A 17858-nucleotide genomic window follows, 5' to 3' on the forward strand; every position below is an offset into this window, starting at 1 on the left:
TAGAAAGCTCCCCAAGTGAGATCAAAATGCCTGAATCATTCTCGTCATCATCAATAGATGTCCCAAACTACTTCCCACTTAAGACAATCAAATACGTCAACTTGGCCACATAAGAATTGTACATGCCCAACGGTGGGAGATTTCATAGCATAAAAAATATTAAATTTAACTACTTCACCGTCAAACTCACAGACAAAGTACCTTCATCCGCATCGATCTTGGTTTTGGTTGTTTTCATGATAGGCTGACCAAACAAGATCAATGTAGATGAAGTGGACGTAGGTTCTTCCATTTTAAGAATGTAAAAGTCAGTAGGGAAAAGAAGATAATTAACTTGCACAAGGACATCTCTTATGATTCCTAACGAATGAATAAAAGACCTATCAGCTAATTGTATTGCTACTCTTATCTCAGTTAGGTTTTTTAGTTTTAGTTCTTGGTAAATGGAATATGACATTACATTAATGGACGCACCAAGATCTAACATAGCTCTCTTTATTTTTTTTTTCTTCCTAATCACAAAAGGGGTAGAGAACATACCTGGATCCTTGTGTTTTTCAGGTAAGTTCTTTTGAAGGATCGCGGACACTGATTGACTTACTACCATCATCTGTTTCTCTTTTTCTTGTCTCTTCCTCGTGCACAGTTCCTTAAGAAACTTGGCATACTTTGGAATTTGTTTTACATCATCAAGGAGGGGAATGTTAATTTTCACCTTCTTAAACGTCTCCAACAACTCCTTATCCTTGTCTCCCATGAGATCCTTTGGCCTTGCAATCCTGGAAGGAAAAGGTGCTTTAGGCACATAAGCATTTAAATTAATCAAACTCTACAGTTACACTTTATTTAATATTTCGGACATACGAATCAACTACGTGCAAATAAAGTATTATCAAAATGTCACCCACGTGCCTTGCACAGAATTTCCATTGATCTTATTATTTTCAATTTTTGTTATATATCCAAACGAATCCTCATTTGTTGCTATCTTATCCAATTTCTTTTTTTTTTTTTCTCTAAGTTCATGGATTAGTTATCCTTTATCGTAAAATAAAGTTGTTGAACAATATGTATTGATTTAGATAAAGGTAAAATTAATGTATATATAAAGCTTTAGATTGGATTGGATTGGTTCAATTAAAAGTAATTTTAGATTGCTCCATAAAGAAAATGAAGTTTTCAATTATTTGAACCAAACCTGGTTGGATTTTTCAAATCCTCGATCTTTAACAACCATGATTACCACCTACATAGCTACTATGTTTGATTTCTTTTAAGGGGCGTTTAGCAAGCAGGTTTGGAATGAAAATGTTAAGCTTGGAGTTGGGCTGAAAAGTTTAGGTAGATTAGGTTTAAGAAAACTATGTTTGGAGTGCAAGTTTTGGAAGTCTAGGTATAAGAAACCTGCATTTGGAGTGCATACTTAGGAAACCTAGGAATGAAGTGTAGATTTATAAATCTTGAGTTTGTGAAATATTCTTTTATATTTAATTAGTGCTTAGATATTATATTAGTTTAAAATTGTCATCTTAATTATTTTAACATAGTTAAGTTTAAAATAATCTAGAAAATTTAGGAAAAAAATATTTTTTTTAATTTTGAAATAAAGATTTGACTAGAATTATAATTTTATTTAATTTATTATTTTAATAATTTGATATTTTGATCTTACTAAGTTTTGAAATAAAATTTCATAGACTTTTGTCACTTGAACTAATTTTAATTAGGGTTTTGTATACATATAGCCTAAATAAATACACTTAATTACTTTTTAACTCTCCTTACTATTCAATTTTTATTAAAAAAAAAGTGTATATATATAATAGTAGTAGTAATATACAAAAGTAGCATACAGTAGATATTTCTTGTAGTGATTGATTTACACCTAGGAGAAATAGAAGAAAATAAATGAAATCTCCTAAAATAGAGTAAGAAGAGAGAGAATTAAAAAAAGATAATCTAATAAATAATAATATTAAAAAGAAAAACTCTAAATGACAAAAGAATTAGAAGAAAGAAGAAAAGATATTTTAAAAAATATTATTGTAATTAAACTAAAGGCCTGTTTGAAATGACTTAAAAAAAACTGTTTTTAAAAATATTATTTTTATTTAAACACTTGATTTTAAAAAAAAATATCTTTAAAATAAAAACACCCATGTGTTGGCAACTTTTTTTTAGAAGTATTTTTATATACAAGTTTGTTCGGTATGTTATATATCAAAAGTATTTTTATTAATATTTTTCAAAGTTGGCTGATTGCGCCAAAATTTGACCAAAGTCCGTGATCGAAAGTTCATTAGCAAGTTCGTCGGAAGTGGCGACCAAAGGTTGGCCGACGACAGTCTTCGGAGATGGCGGTTGAAGTTGGCCAACGGCGGTCATTGGAGATGGTGTTTGAAAGTTGGTTGGTAAACTTTCTAAATTATTATTTTTTTTTAAAGAAAAGTGTAACCATGGGTTTGAATAGTGTTTACTATTCAAACCCGAGAAAGAGTGGATTGGGCTTAGAATGCCTAACTCATCCCAAACCCAATCCTTGAAATAAATATCCCTAAAAGTATATTTGAATTTGAATTTATTAGTTGAAAAATTGTACATTATTGGTATACGAGTGTTCAGAAAATATGGTTTACCAAATCCGTTCGTTTATAATCTGATTTATGAGTTCATCTACAATTATTCTGAGTTAAATCAAACTAGTATGAGATTTTTATTAATTTAAAAAATATTATAAGTTGTAAATATAAGTTGTAAGGTAATTTTTCATGAACAAAGTTAAGATATAAATATAAGTTGTAAGGTAATTTTTCACCATATAAGTTGAAATTAGATTAGCAACCTTAACTCAGGATTTGAAAATGTGTAAAGGGAGGTTTTAGAGATTATCTTTTTGTTTTTTTAAATAAAAGTTTGAAAAAGTATATACCACATATTCTGATCGACTTGAGTTGTTTTGTTATTTCATGGTAATTGGATAGATTAAAAAAAATTTAAAACTCAAAATTATGGCTAGATTTAAAAGATACCTCAACTCAACTCATCAACCAACTGTAATTGCTAACGAGTTGATTATTTAGGTTCCATTTGGTAATCATTTTATTTGTTATTTTTGAAAATTAAAATTATTTCTTCCTATTTTTTATAATGATTTGCATATTTTCTAAGTATAATATTTGAGTTCTTAGCCAAATTCCCAAACAAAAGCAAAATTTGAAATACTTTTTTCTTCAAATTTTAGCTTGCTTTTTAAACTATTAGTAAAAAGTAAAATTTTAGGAATGGAAGTAGTGTTTATAGACTTGATTTTTAAAAATAAAAAATAAAAAATAAAATGATTATCAAATCGGACTTTAATATTTTTTAAAAGGGTATCGCGCAATGTAAGTTAACTCAATAAATTTCCACCCTCAGATTGCTTGAAGTTGCAAAAAGAAAAAGAGAGAGAAAATAAAAGTGACTAAATATGTACAAAGGAAGCATTAAAGAAGCTAAGAATTTAATTGGTGGTCAACTATTAATCTCGAGTTAAATAAAGAAAGTGCAAAATGCAATATGACCGTTACCTTTTGCACCCTCCCTCGATAGTACACAACGGACGCTCAAAACATGAACAAAATTCAAAATTCAAAAATTCAAAAACTAAAGCCATAAAGAGAACGCTGCCACCTTTCTCCCGATTTCATTCTCGGACTTGGAGCTACACGCATTTCTTCTCCGCCAAAATCTCTGTAGTCTGTCCCTTCGGCTCCACCTCACTGTCCGAACCTTCTTTCCAAACAAAACAAACCCCGCTCCTTCTTCCATTTTTCATGTTCGTTTCTTCGACAATGGAACTGAAGAAGTTGTCGTGAAGTTTTTTACTTGGCTGTTTCTTCAACGGAACCATTCTTGTCCTTTTTCCCCCCNCTTAAGGTTTATACAGGATGAAGGAGGATAACCCATCAGAAAACAGAGGGAAACCATCTAGGTTTGCTGATCAAAATCAGAATCCCAAGTGTCTAAATCAGAATAATGCCAAAGGAAATAGTGGGAATGGTTCGAAATTGAGGGCTGCTTCTTCCTGGGGTTCTCACATTGTCAAAGGTTTCTCCACAGACAAGAGAACTAAAGCTCAGAGCAATCTTCAACCCAAGAAAGTACCACCACTTGGGAATTCGGATTTAGCTAATCAGAAGGAGAAGTTTGTTCCTTCCCATTCTCGCATCAAGCGTTCCATCATTGGGGATTTAGCTTGTTCGGCAAATCCTGCTCAAGTTCATCCACAGTCTTATCAGACCCACCGCAGACAATCGTCTCGGGATTTGTTCATTGAGCTCGATCAACTCAGAAGTTTGCTTAACGAATCTAAGCAGAGGGAATTCGAACTTCAGAACGAACTTGCAGAACTTAAGCGGAATACTAGAAATTATGAACTCGAAAGGGAACTTGAGGAAAAGAAAGCTGAATTAGACGGCCTTACTCAGAAAGTTAGTGTATTGGAAGAAGAGAGAAGAGCCCTCTCTGAGCAATTAGTAACTCTATCATCGATTTCTGAGAAGCAAGAAGAGCCACAGACTGCGCCTGTAAACGTAGAGGTGGAAGTTGTTGAGTTGAGACGCTTGAATAAGGAACTTCAGCTTCAGAAGAGGAACCTCGCTTGCAGGCTTTCTTCGGTGGAGTCTGAACTGGCTTGTCTAGCAAAGAATTCTGAGGTAACATTCAGTCATTTACAAGGGCCTTTGTGCTGAATGGTCAATCTTTTTTATTGAACGTTTATGAAACATTCCACAAACTCTTTCACTACAACACAAGCTCTAAGGTTTATCTTTGTTACTAACAGAGTGAAGCTGTAGCAAAGATCAAAGCAGAGGCATCTTTGCTGAGACACAGAAATGAAGATTTGTGCAAGCAAGTGGAAGGTCTGCAGATGAGCAGATTGAATGAGGTTGAGGAACTTGCATACCTTAGGTGGGTTAATTCCTGTTTAAGAAGCGAGCTTCGTAATTCTTGTTCCTCGGCCAATTCTGGTAGCCCATCCAGCCCTCAGCCAATTGAGAGGAGTGGTGAATCGCTTGGTTCATTATCCAGCCAAAAGGAATACATGGAGTACAATAGTGCAAAGAGAATAAATCTAGTTAAGAAGTTGAAGAAATGGCCTATTACTGATGAGGATTTGTCTAATTTAGATTGTTCTGATAATAGTCTTTTAGACAAAAATTGGGTTGACACAGAGGAAGGAAGAAGCCCCAGAAGAAGACACTCCATTAGTGGAGCCAAATGCTGGCCTGAAGAATTGGAGCCAAACAAGAGGAGGCAATCTGATGGCTTTATATGTGCAAAAGAGATGGAAAAAGAAGCAGATCCTCTTTCCTCTCAGAAATATGATTTGGGTGTGATTCAAAGGCCTCATGTTTTTGGAAATTGCCATGAAACTAACAGGAGTTTTACTTCTTTGGAAGTGGAGAAACGAGCATTGCGTATACCAAATCCCCCTCCAAGGCCTTCTTGCTCAATTTCTAGTGAACCTAAAGAAGAAAACACAGCTCAAGTCCCGCCACCTCTACCACCGCCTCCTCCACCCCCTCCTCTTCCAAAGTTTGCTGTGAGGAGTGCCACGGGAATGGTACAGAGAGCTCCACAAGTTGTTGAATTCTACCATTCACTAATGAAGAGAGATTCTAGAAAAGATTCTTCTAATGGAGCCATATGTAATGTTCCAGATGTTTCAAATGTTAGGAGCAGCATGATTGGAGAAATTGAGAATCGATCATCTCATTTGCTTGCTGTAAGCTCTCGATCATATATTGTCTTCAATTACGATTGTACTTCTTTCATCAGAAGACATGATAATATTTCATACTCTTGCAGATAAAGGCAGATATTGAGACCCAGGGAGAGTTTGTAAATTCACTAATACGAGAGGTCAACAATGCAGTTTATCTAAAGATCGAAGATATTGTGGAATTTGTGAAGTGGCTTGACGATGAACTTTGTTTTCTGGTATTCCTTTGATTCTCTTAACCTTGGTGCATTTGATTTAAACGTTATAGGAAAAAATTGAACTTAAACAAGTAAATGAATGCATGCTGTAGAATGTAGAGTTGATCTATGACAATCATATGAAGGTGTTACCCTGCATAATGAATAGATCGTTTTGTTGAAGAGGTGAGTATTTTGCTTATGATTATTAATATTCCCAAAGGTGGATGAAAGGGCAGTTCTGAAGCACTTTGATTGGCCAGAGAGAAAGGCTGACACCTTGCGAGAAGCAGCCTTCGGGTATAGAGATCTAAAGAAGTTGGAGTGTGAAATTTCAGCCTACAAAGATGATCCCAGATTGCCTTGTGACATTGCTCTCAAAAAAATGGTTGCTTTATCAGAGAAGTAAGGATCAATAGCTTCCCACATCCAAATTTGTCTGTATTCTTTTAAGTCAATGATGATAAACGATGTGTTTATGAAATCAGGATGGAGCGTAGTAGTTATAACCTTCTCCGGATGAGAGAATCATTGATGCGAAATTGCAAAGAGTTCCAAATTCCCACAGATTGGATGCTTGACAATGGAATCATAAGCAAGGTAAAAACTTCTTAAAATATCATAAGCGTCTGGATAATTTCTTAATGACAATCATAGTCTATGATGTTTCTGAACAAAACCAAAAGTAAACTCTATAATAATGTAGATAAATAGTTGGGTTCAAGAAAGCAGATGTCTTGTTATTGCTGGAAAATTTCTCAATAGCAACCAAAGTTTAGATCTATTTGAACAACCAAAGTGGAACTCTATTTTGTAGATAAAGTTGGGTTCGGTGAAGTTGGCAAAAATGTACATGAAGAGAGTAGCAATGGAACTTCAATCAAAGGCTTTATCAGAGAAAGATCCCGCAATGGACTACATGCTTCTTCAAGGAGTGAGATTTGCCTTTAGAATTCATCAGGTAGCAATTAATCAAGCCTGCCTTCGTTCACTGCATTTTTCTTCAGGAAAACACAAAGATTGTTTGCTGATTGTGTTTTGCCTTTCACGGCTACAGTTTGCAGGAGGGTTCGATGCCGAAACAATGCATGCATTTGAGGATTTGCGAAACTTGGCCAACCTTCTGAACAAAAAGTGAAAGTTACATTACAGGACAAAGCAAATGGAAATCAGTTGGTTTAGGTTTACTAACTCGGTAAGCAGCTAGATACCATGCTAGCAATACATATAGTTTTCCCTTCAAGGGAAGTTTTTGAATTTGGAACTTAGAACTGAGCTGCTGGGGAAGCCAGATCTTAAGTTAAGTATATTTTTGGCCTCTGCCATCCTTCCTCCTCTCTTCATGAAGCAAGCTCCTCCAAAGCACAGGCAGATCCTACGGAAAGAGAGGTGGCAAACAGCCAGAGGGAGGAGGATCGTTTTAATATATATTAATGTAAATTGTGTGTTAACTGAAAAATCAAACGTTTTGTGGAAAGAGAGTCCAAACTTAATGGAACTTTTTCTCTGGTTGGCCTTGATTTCTGAGTATCTAAAGTAAGATTGCTGAGAGGAGGGCATGTTTCGAAATGTGTTTTGTGTTCAATAAGAAAAAACAACAGGTTTCTATTTTCTATTTAAGATATTTTCCACAGAATCACAGGTTGTGTATAACTTGTAAAAATTCAAATAATTTGAAATCACAAACCCCAGATAAAATGATTTTTCAAATTACATCACCCTCAATTATTCTAAAATATTTTCCCTTTTTTTGTCATACAAAAAGCAAAAAACAATTTCAGAAGCCAAGTTTATATTTCTGTTTAATGTAAATGGTTGTGTATAGGACAATCTATCCGATCTTATAATATTTAGGTGTAAAAAAATCTTGTAGAATGTTAAATTCTAAATAGATGGCCACCATAAAGTTAAGATTATATTATGTCATTGCAATTACTTGAAATCACAAATCACATATAATTTCATATGGTTTAATTTTCAAATCACATCACCTTCAATAATTCTAAAAACAAAGGCACTCCTTCAGAAAACAAAACAAAACAAGCTCTAAAATATCTACCTGCACATACTTCTCCTGATATTTTCTTCACTAAATCCAAAAAAAAAAAAAAAAGTCGAGAAAACACCTCTCAGACAACCTTTATGTATTTTTCTTAAAAAGATGAACACTCTCTAACCAAAAAGATCATAAAACAAAGGAAATTAAAGGAAAGAAACGAATTGAGAGATCCAATAAATGACGGGAGAGGAGTGGATTTGGATGATTGATGAAATCTAAAGCAGTGGAGAAAAGGGAAATATGAAAGGACTGGAAGATTTGACATACAGAAAAGACTTAACATTGCCTGTATTTACCCATTTTGGGCGCCAAACTAGAAAAGAAGCAGACAAACCAGCCATTCTGCCAACCCGGTAAACAATTAAGAAAAAAAATTAAAGACAGAGAGAAGAAGTCTCCACTTCACCACCTTATTCTGTTTCTTTCTAGTTNAAGACAGATAGAAGAAGTCTCCACTCCACCACCTTATTCTGTTTCTTTCTAGTTCTACTTCTACCATGCTCTCTTTTCTTTCTACCTTCGTTTTTGCTAACTTCTGGCTGTAGCCCACCTCCAACTTCTTTACAACAAACTCTTTTTTGAAAATCTCATTTTATTGGTAATTTCTGATGCTGTTGCAGAAGAAAAGATCAATGCCTGGTACTATATAGTACCCTGCGTGAGTCAATATATTAAATATCTAATACCACATTCATAGAATGAGTTCCAACTTCCGAGTCTAGCAACTCTCTCCAATTCATCTCCATCCTTTCCTTTTACGGACACCAATTATTTGATCGCTACTTATCCTCATATCACAGAATACTAAATGTATTATCATATATAAAGAGAAAATGTAATAACCATTATGGTTGGTATTCACATATATGATATATATCTTGAAAGAAAAAGTAGGGTTGGGGAAATTAGGGTGTGGGAAATACGGAATGAACAGTAAAGTGAGTTAGAAATTGAAGTGATGTGACCTGTAATTGGGGATTTTAGGCGAAATTTTGGAGCCATTCCCATCCTATCCCATCGCATCGATCTGCCACGGAAAGCTTAGTAGTCACATCGGCCAGGATACCACGGCAGAGGAAATTTTGCTTTCTTTCTTAGATCTCACCGGCGAAAAATGGTGCTTTTAATAGCTTGTTCTGTCCCGATTCACGAACCTCCCCTTCCATTTTTCCCATCTCCAACTGCTCTTTTCCGTCTGCTTCTGCTTATCTTTTCAGGAATTCCTCTTAGAATATCTCATCTCCTCCATCAACCACACCACCATCATCATACCATTTCAAAATAATAATAATAATCATTGTAGTAACTACTAATATAGGTCTCCTTCGAAAAAACCAAGCCAATTTTTTATAGTTAAAAAAATAATTTTCAAAAAGTTATTATTTTTATTTTTTAAATTTTGGTAAGAATTTGATCATTATACTTAATAAATATACAAATCATGATAAAAAAATATGAATGATATAGACTTAATTTTAAATTAGAAAAACTAGCTAAGGTGTTTGGTAAATTAATATTAAATTAGTGTAATTTAGTTATATAATTATTTAAAAATATATTTGATTTGAATTGTGACCCTTTTTATTTATTTCAAAAAATAATTGTTATAAGAATTTGAACTAATTAAAATTTGGAATAAATGTGAGAAAATAAATTAATAAAATGAAAGTTTGAGATAGGTAAAGGAATATACCAAATTTTTAAGAAAACTAAAATCTAAAAGTTCCATCAAATAACTTTTGCACGTTAAAACAATTTTAAAAGTGATTATAGATAGATTAATAAATAAGTTATTTCACCAAACAACCTAAGTGATTAAGATTCTCCTAAAATAGTTTATTAGAATTTCAAAAGCAATCCAAACGGATCTTTATCCATTTTATTATGGAAGATGATTTAGTCTTTATTATTAACAAAATCTCATTGGTCTATTTTATCATAGAAGATTGAAGTCTATATAAACATGTTTAGTCTCTAACAAAATTTTCTATACATAATATATCGTGTCCATTAAATATTAATAAATATTATATAATAAAACAAAATTATCACATTACAAATGTTTTTGAAAAAAAAACTTAATTGCTTTGTAGGATATACTTATCTTAGTACAGTTTAGGTAATTGACCAATAAAATTTTGACATGCGGTAAATATATATATATATATATCGTTTTTTTTTTCTTTATGTGTACAAAAATTATCAATATAAACTACAGCTAACCATTACCCAATTTTATATTAATTAAATGGTTAACTGTTAAAAATTATATTAGGATTCATTTAATTCAATGATTGATTGTGTGTGAGAGAAAGAATATATGATTTGCGAGTTTGAAGGTAAAGAAAGAGAAATTTGAGATAAGGCACGAGAAAGTGAGAGCTATCAATGAAAAGGAAAAAAAAAAAGAAGTAAAAGTTAGAAAAACAGAAAGTAGTGTGATTTGAAATATAGATTAGTAAGGAATCTGAGTGAGTGCTTGGAAAAAGAAAAAAAAAAATGGTCACATATGTAGCCAAAATCAATCAAATTAATATTTATAAATAGTAAGACTAAAAAGCATTAATAAATATGGTAAATTATAGATCACAAGAAAAACATTCATCAAAATGATCAAAATCAATTGGCGATAGATTATCATAATTGAGAGTTTAGTGATAGAAATATATATTGTTGATAAACTTCTATCAATGCCTGTCAAACACTATAGAAGTCTATTTTTTATATTTTAGTTAAACCATAGACTTTTATTGTTATTATTACTATATTTGATTGAAGTTTATCAATATTTATAACATATAGACTTGTAATATTGATATAATTGTATATATGTATTGACGCATATTGGTGAATTGGTTTAGTTCAATCATAAATTTTTATTGTATTAGAACTATGGTTTTATTCCTCTATTGTTAGGAAATGCATGTAATTTTAAAATAGAAAACAAAAATCGAAAGTGAATATTTTTAGAAAAATGGAAAATATTTTGAAAAAAATCGACCATCTGCGGAACATTATTACCCACATTGAACAAACGATACACAAATGTCAAAATCACATTCTTTAAAAATAGAACATGCAAAAACAATAATATCCTAAGAACGTATTTCTCTACCAAAAAACAAAAACATCCCCCAAAACGATGAGCGAAATAATGCAATGTTTGTCAGTTCAAATATATATATATATATATACATATACATATAACAAATAAAACAAAGTTTCTAGAAATTATTGGAGAGAAGAGGCAGTAGCAAGTGGAAGAATAATTTACAAATAAAACAAAAAATGTATCCACCAATCATAGAACACATTATTTCCGATTTCGTATGAAATTAATGACTAAAACTGAGATTAGGGTTTTTATTTGTCAATCACGGACCAAAGTGGACAAATTATGAATTTATCATTCATCTAAAATATACTAAAATTTTCGTAAATGTTGGAAATATTAAATAAGTTAGTAATTGATGGAAAAAATGGATGTGACGATATAGAAGGAGATATTGTAATTAGAATAATGTTAACATGAAATATTTGAATAATTAAGAAAATGAGAATATTATGTTAGGAAAAAGGAAAGAAAAGGGGGAAAGGAAATGACGTTTCGAAATGATATTGGAACTGTCATGAGTTGGTTGCTTGACGTGGTTGTGTTTTGCATAGGTCCTCTCTGTCCCCTACCCTCTCGCTCTCTCTCTCTTTCTCTCTTTCTCTCTTTCTCTCATTCTCTCTTCTCCATTATTTATTCTTTATATTTTCTTCCAACTCCTCCCATTCCACTTCCAGTTTCACCTTATTCTTACAACCATCACCATATTTATATTTTTTTTATTTTTATTTTTATTCGCTATTCACACACTATCATCTTCATCATCATCATCATCATGTTGGCTATGCAAGCCGCCTCCGCCGTCAACAGTTACACCTCCGCCTCTACCACCACCTCCAACTCCGACAACCATCACCACCGTCAGTATCCTCTCTTGGTCCCTGCACCACCATCACCACCGCCACCTGCCCTCAGCAGGTACTTTCATTACATACTATTCTTCTTCTTTTCTTATTCTCATTTTTTCAACAACCATAACCCTTTCTTTCTTTTTTCATTTTCATTTTCATTTCTCTTCTCTCTCTCTCCCACTTTCTTATTTTATATTTTTTTAATTATTAAGAAATGTCTATAAATTATACTAAAATTTAAATCACCCTTTTTATTGAGTAAGCTAAAAAGCTATTTTTAAAAAAATTTAATTATTAGTGTGTAAAGAGAATGGAAGCATGAGATTATTTTATTTTAAAAATTACTCATTCTTTTAATCCAAACATTGACCTTTTCATTTAAATTTGGGAGAAGTAAAAATAATATAATGAAAAAGTTGTTTAGTTTAGAAAGTTTATTGTTTTTCAATCGTGATAGAACTATATATATATATATATATTTGTTAAATTGTCACATGAGAAATTTCTATTCCGATTTGATTATTATCTTTTGAAAAAGGTTACAATTTAATTTTTATAGTTTATAATTTGAATTAAGGTCTTTTATTAAATTTCCAATTTTTAAAATTGTTTTGAACTAAAATTTTTATTTAACCCAATAAATTAGGAGGAAAAAAAAATGGACTTAAATAAGGAGTTGACGCCACTACCCGTGAATGCAGGTACGAATCACAGAAGCGGCGAGACTGGAACACATTCGGGCAGTACCTAAAGAACCACCGGCCACCACTAACGCTATCCCGCTGCAGCGGGGCTCATATTCTGGAGTTCCTCCGCTACCTGGACCAGTTCGGGAAGACCAAGGTCCACACCTCCTGCTGCCCATTCTTCGGCCACCCACAACCCCCTGCTCCCTGCCCCTGCCCTCTCCGACAGGCCTGGGGCAGCCTCGACGCCCTCATCGGCCGCCTCCGCGCCGCCTTCGAGGAGAACGGCGGCCACCCGGAGACGAACCCGTTCGGGACCCGAGCCGTGAGGCTGTATTTAAGGGAAGTGAGAGAGTCGCAGGCGAAGGCCAGAGGAATTGCTTACGAGAAGAAGAAGCGTAAGAAGTCCGGTATGCCTTCGGTGAAGAAGAACCAACCTATGCCTCTGTTGGATCATTCCGCTTCCTAATTAATTTCCATCCTAAGCTATGTTGTTATTAATCCATTAATCTTCTTCCTTTGATTAATTGGGGAAACCCCCTAAATCAAAATATAGTTTAGTATTTTGTTTAATTACCCCCTTCCCCCCCGTTGTTTATATATTATTATTATTCAGACAATTTTCTATTTCATTTGCCCATAATTCCTTTCATTTTGATTTTTATCGTCATTCTCACTACTTTGTTTTCGGATTCTGAATCTTTTTATTGTTAAATCCGTCTTAGCTTCTGAGCCTTTGTGGATATTGTCGGTAAACAGATTAATTAGGTACCGATCGATTTTTTGTTTATATTTTTAAAATTGAGTCTATTTCATACTTCTTTTTTTTTTTTTATCTTTTTATTACTATAGTTGAATTTTGAATTAAATTTTAAAAATAAAAATAATTTTTTAAAAGTTACTTATTCTTTAAAATTTGATTTAGTTTTTTAAACTATTAGTGAAAAGTAGATATTAAAAACAAAATGACTACTAAATGAGATTTCAATTAATAAGATTTGAAGACAATTTGAGATTGCAAAAGTTTTTTCTTTAAAAAAAATGGAAATTTTTTTGATGTTGTATTCTTGTCCTAATTGAAAATGAACTTATCCTTTTTCACTATAGGTTAGAAACAAAAAGGCTCGGAACTGATTAAGGGGCACTTACATTTGTGACCGATGTCTAACAACAATTTGTCATGCGTCAAATATTTGTTTTTTTTAAAGAAATTGAAATATATATGTTTTTATGCATAATAAGAAAGAGATGTATGGATTATGCTGATTGTTGAATGATTGGAAATTAAGATTTTCATGGTAAAAATGGTTAAAAAAAAATCGTGACTATATTAATTTTAACGCTACAGTCAACGTGAATCAATTTTCACACTGCAAATTTTATCCAATTGTATATTAGACTTTGATAGATGTGAATCAATTATCACACTATTTTTCAATTTTATCCGATCGTATATTGGACTTTGATAGAAGTTACAGTTTTGACTCTCTACAATTAAATAAATGCTGTAATTTTTGTTTCTTAATTCATTTCATTTAAATCAACAACCACTTTCAGTGGATATTATGAATATAAACGTTTGTCATAGTATTAAATTTTGTGGAAGATGTGTTAGATAGTATGGAGTTCCATCTCAAAATCAATTGGTAATGAGAAAAATAACTAATCCCTTCGATTTTTCCAATGTGGGATTCTCAACAAGATAGATATTTCTATCGATATTTCTACATTTTTACATGTTCGATATTAACATAAAGGTTGAATCGATATTTCCATTATATTATAGAAAAATATCCATATCATACTAATTAAGCAACAAAATATCACTAATATAATTATAATATAGATAGTAGATATGTTATCTTGTTTAAAAATCAAATGTTTATTTACTAGTTTAAATTTATTTTTTGATTTCTTTTGTTTTTTATATTTTTTTTTTCAGAATATCCACAAAGAATCAAAATTTTATCGATATTTTCATCGAAATTTTCATAAAATTAATACCTCAAAATTTTCGTTGACGTCGATATTTTATACAATGATTCTAGTGCAAGATTATTGGAGTTTCAAGGAAATTTTGATATTTGAATTGAATTTTTGTTAGTTTTGAAGCATTTATTTTAATTTTTTAGTTTGTGCTTTAATCATGTTTAATTTTGTGCATTGCTTAATCTTTGTTGAAATGAATTGATTGTGTTTGAGAAATTATTAGATGTACTTTATTTAGACTAAAAATTGGGATGAATTCAGAGGAAATTGAAGATAGAATTAAACTTAAAACACATTCAAGTTTAAGTTCAACGGATTGAAATTGAAAGCATATGGCATTGGTAAAGAACATACTAAATCGAAAGTCGATTAAAAAAAAAAGGTAATTTGTTTCCCAAAAACCATGAAATGTAAAAAGTGAAAAAAAGATGAGACAAGTACCATATAGTAACCTCATTTAATCTTTTATAATGATCACTATTTTTCTTTTTGTTACATTATCCATTTATAATAAAAAATGTGTGAGGGTGGTGGTTTTCACGAGAGTGATAACACAACTTATTTTTAACTGTACTTTTCAATAATATGATTCCCATTTTTTTTCTTTGAAACTGATAGGATTCCCACTTTACTTTATGCTTTTTTAGATCTGCAACTATATAGGTGTATATACTATGATTGAGCATATTTTTTTTTTTGTAACGACCCGATTGAAAGTTGATGGGCATGTAACAATTGAAGTTTAGGAAGGATATATGAATTAACCGATATCATATCCAAATGAGAGGAATCTTTAAGACGTGAAAGTATAGTTAAGAAAAGTTTAAAAGAATTGAAAGTTACTACCTATACCAACAAGGTACACCTTTATTCCCATGGCTCAATCATAGGAACTTCAAAAGTTAAGTGTGTTGCTTGGAGCAATCCTATATGGGGTGATTTCTTGGAAATATTCTTAGGATGCATGTGAGTAAAGAAAAAATATGCTGAAAGGACCAGTGTTGTTTTGTGGGGATAACCTTAGAATCATCAAGATAAGTAAGGTCGCAGGAAATGTAGGAATGTCGGGGCCATCAGATGCCGAATCCAGATTTCGAATCTTGGTCTGAATCCTGGGCCTAGGGCGAATTATATGGTATTAGAGAGAAAATCTCTCCTAGTAAAATGTGGTTCGGAGACAAATCAAGTGAGTGTTGATGAACATGTAACAATTCAAGTTCAGGAGGGGTATGGTTAAGAAAGGCTTAAAAGAATTTAAAGTTACTATCTATACCAACAAAGTGCACCTTCCTTTCAGTGGTTCAATCATAGAAACTCCAAAATTAAACATACTTAGCTTGGAGCAACCCTATGTTGAGCTTTGTCCATGTGAGTGAGGTCGGACCATCAGGTGTCAGAGAAAAAAACTTATATTGTCCCTAGAAAAACTTATATTTTAAAACGTTGTTTTTCCAATGGATAATTTTTAGGTAGCGCCACCCTGGTTTTTAAGATATGTGCCACAATTTTGTTATATAAGGTTGTCATTTTTTTTAATCTCAATTTTCACTTTTTAATAAATTTAAATTCTCTCTTTTACATGAGTTTTTCTAATCATTCATGTATTGACAAAATGTTATGAAAGAATAAAGATATGTAAGTTTTAGGGTAGAGGTTTATATTTGACCCTGAACTTTTAAAATTACACCAAATTTGATCCAGATAAATAAATATGGTAATTTTTACCATCGATTAAACTTTTACTAATTTATTCACTATATTTAATTCATAAACTGCAATAAAAAGAAAAAATAACATTGTTTTTCTTTAAATTTTATTAATTTTGTGAATTATATTTGTTTTTATAATTTATTGAATACACTTAAAGAGGACTTTTTTCTAACGATTTTAGAGTAAAAATTAAAAGAGGGTAAAAATTACCAATATTTTTTAAAGTTTAAAGTTAAAATGACAATATTTATCTAAGTTTGGAGTGCAATTTAATGATATTAATAATTTAAAATTAAAATTGATACAACTAAAACTAACTCAAATTTGATATTTTTTATAAATTTTAAAATGATATCTTTTATGGACATATCTAAATTCATTAAACTAAAATACATGGCTATAATGCCACATCATTATCTTTTTTCTGTCAATTTTAATATTTGGTCATAACTAAATAGAAAAGAAAATTAATAAATAGATATAATGGTTTCCATTATTATAAATTGACAAAGAAAATTCCACTTAGAGTAAGTTTCTCACAAGCTATGTGTGTCACTTAAATTGTAGACATCTTATTACAACCACACGCGTATTCATCCAATTTCTAACCTTACATATTATATTATATTAAATTTATTATATTATATTATATGCTTTTAATTATTTCGTTTTTTGTTCCCAAAGTTTGCGGTGGAGGATCAATCAAATATTGCATTTTCTTCTTCATCTTTCATTATTGCTTGATATAGTTCTGTATTTCCATCATTGCCCTCTCCTACCTTTATATTTATTTAGTTTTGTTCTCATATTATCGTTATCACTTTTATATATTAAATTAAATAAAAAAAAACATTAAAAGTTAGTTCCTACAATCTAAAAAAGTTAAAATCTAGTTTTTAGGATTTGGTAAAACTTTATAAATAATCTAATGGAATTTAAGATGATGTTATTAAACTATAATAATCTTTATAATTATAAATTATAGGAACTAAATTTTAACTTTCTATAAATCATTTATAATTTAATCTATTTATTATAAATGAAAATACCAACATCATTATTTGTTTTATTAATATATTTTTTTTTCTATTTACTTTCTAACCATATTCTCACAATTCATGCTAAGTTTTAAAAATTAAAATATAGTTTTCAAAAGCTATTTTTATTAAAAAAATAAAAATTGATCAAGAATTTAAATATTAGCTAAAAAAAATATGAGGATTATTGATGTAAAAAACATTCGGAAAAAGAAACATAATACTAAAAAAAAAAAAAAAAAAAAATCCCAAATGGATCAAAATAATTCATGTTGACATTTTTCATTTTTCTTCGCTCTTCGATAAAAACTTTAGGTCACCTACTTTCATATTTGTTATAATATTTAACAGGTGCAATCATGAACGGAGCCACGTAAAAGTTAGAAAAGGAATGTGTCCCTTCAATTTATCTATTTTTTTATATTTTTAATATAAATTATAAAATAATATATA

The 17858-nt window shown here is 31.1% G+C and overlaps 2 protein-coding genes and 1 long non-coding RNA gene across 5 annotated transcripts; 2 read left to right on the top strand and 1 right to left on the bottom strand.

Annotated features, from left to right (window-relative positions):
- The first annotated feature begins 3909 nt into the window (after positions 1 to 3909).
- On the top strand, positions 3910 to 8074 carry LOC120073228 (protein CHUP1, chloroplastic-like). 2 transcript variants are annotated; one of them, XM_039025947.1, is made up of 7 exons: positions 3910 to 4694; positions 4823 to 5767; positions 5851 to 5982; positions 6185 to 6366; positions 6450 to 6561; positions 6779 to 6922; positions 7019 to 8074. In XM_039025947.1, the coding sequence occupies exons 1-7, from the start codon at positions 3927 to 3929 to the stop codon at positions 7097 to 7099; spliced, it is 2364 nt and encodes a 787-aa protein (XP_038881875.1). In that variant the 5' UTR covers positions 3910 to 3926; the 3' UTR covers positions 7100 to 8074. The 2 variants fall into 2 exon arrangements, with proteins under 2 accessions (XP_038881875.1, XP_038881874.1); XM_039025946.1 differs by having other exon boundaries at positions 6779 to 8074.
- LOC120073230 lies at positions 6943 to 9316 on the bottom strand. Of its 2 annotated transcripts, none has more exons than XR_005480703.1 (3): positions 8485 to 9316; positions 7173 to 8429; positions 6943 to 7084 (listed from the first exon to the last, which is right to left on the bottom strand). It is a non-coding gene; the product is annotated as an uncharacterized LOC120073230 (long non-coding RNA). The 2 variants fall into 2 exon arrangements; XR_005480702.1 differs by having other exon boundaries at positions 7154 to 8429.
- A 2400-nt stretch (positions 9317 to 11716) lies between these two features.
- LOC120073229 (protein LIGHT-DEPENDENT SHORT HYPOCOTYLS 4-like) lies at positions 11717 to 13312 on the top strand. Its single transcript, XM_039025948.1, has 2 exons — positions 11717 to 12050; positions 12685 to 13312. Exons 1-2 carry the CDS (start codon positions 11908 to 11910, stop codon positions 13136 to 13138), a joined length of 597 nt encoding a protein of 198 aa, XP_038881876.1. The 5' UTR covers positions 11717 to 11907; the 3' UTR covers positions 13139 to 13312.
- The last annotated feature ends 4546 nt before the right edge of the window (positions 13313 to 17858 follow it).

Source organism: Benincasa hispida, chromosome 3 (assembly GCF_009727055.1).
Source record: "Benincasa hispida cultivar B227 chromosome 3, ASM972705v1, whole genome shotgun sequence".
Classification (NCBI taxonomy): domain Eukaryota; kingdom Viridiplantae; phylum Streptophyta; class Magnoliopsida; order Cucurbitales; family Cucurbitaceae; genus Benincasa; species Benincasa hispida.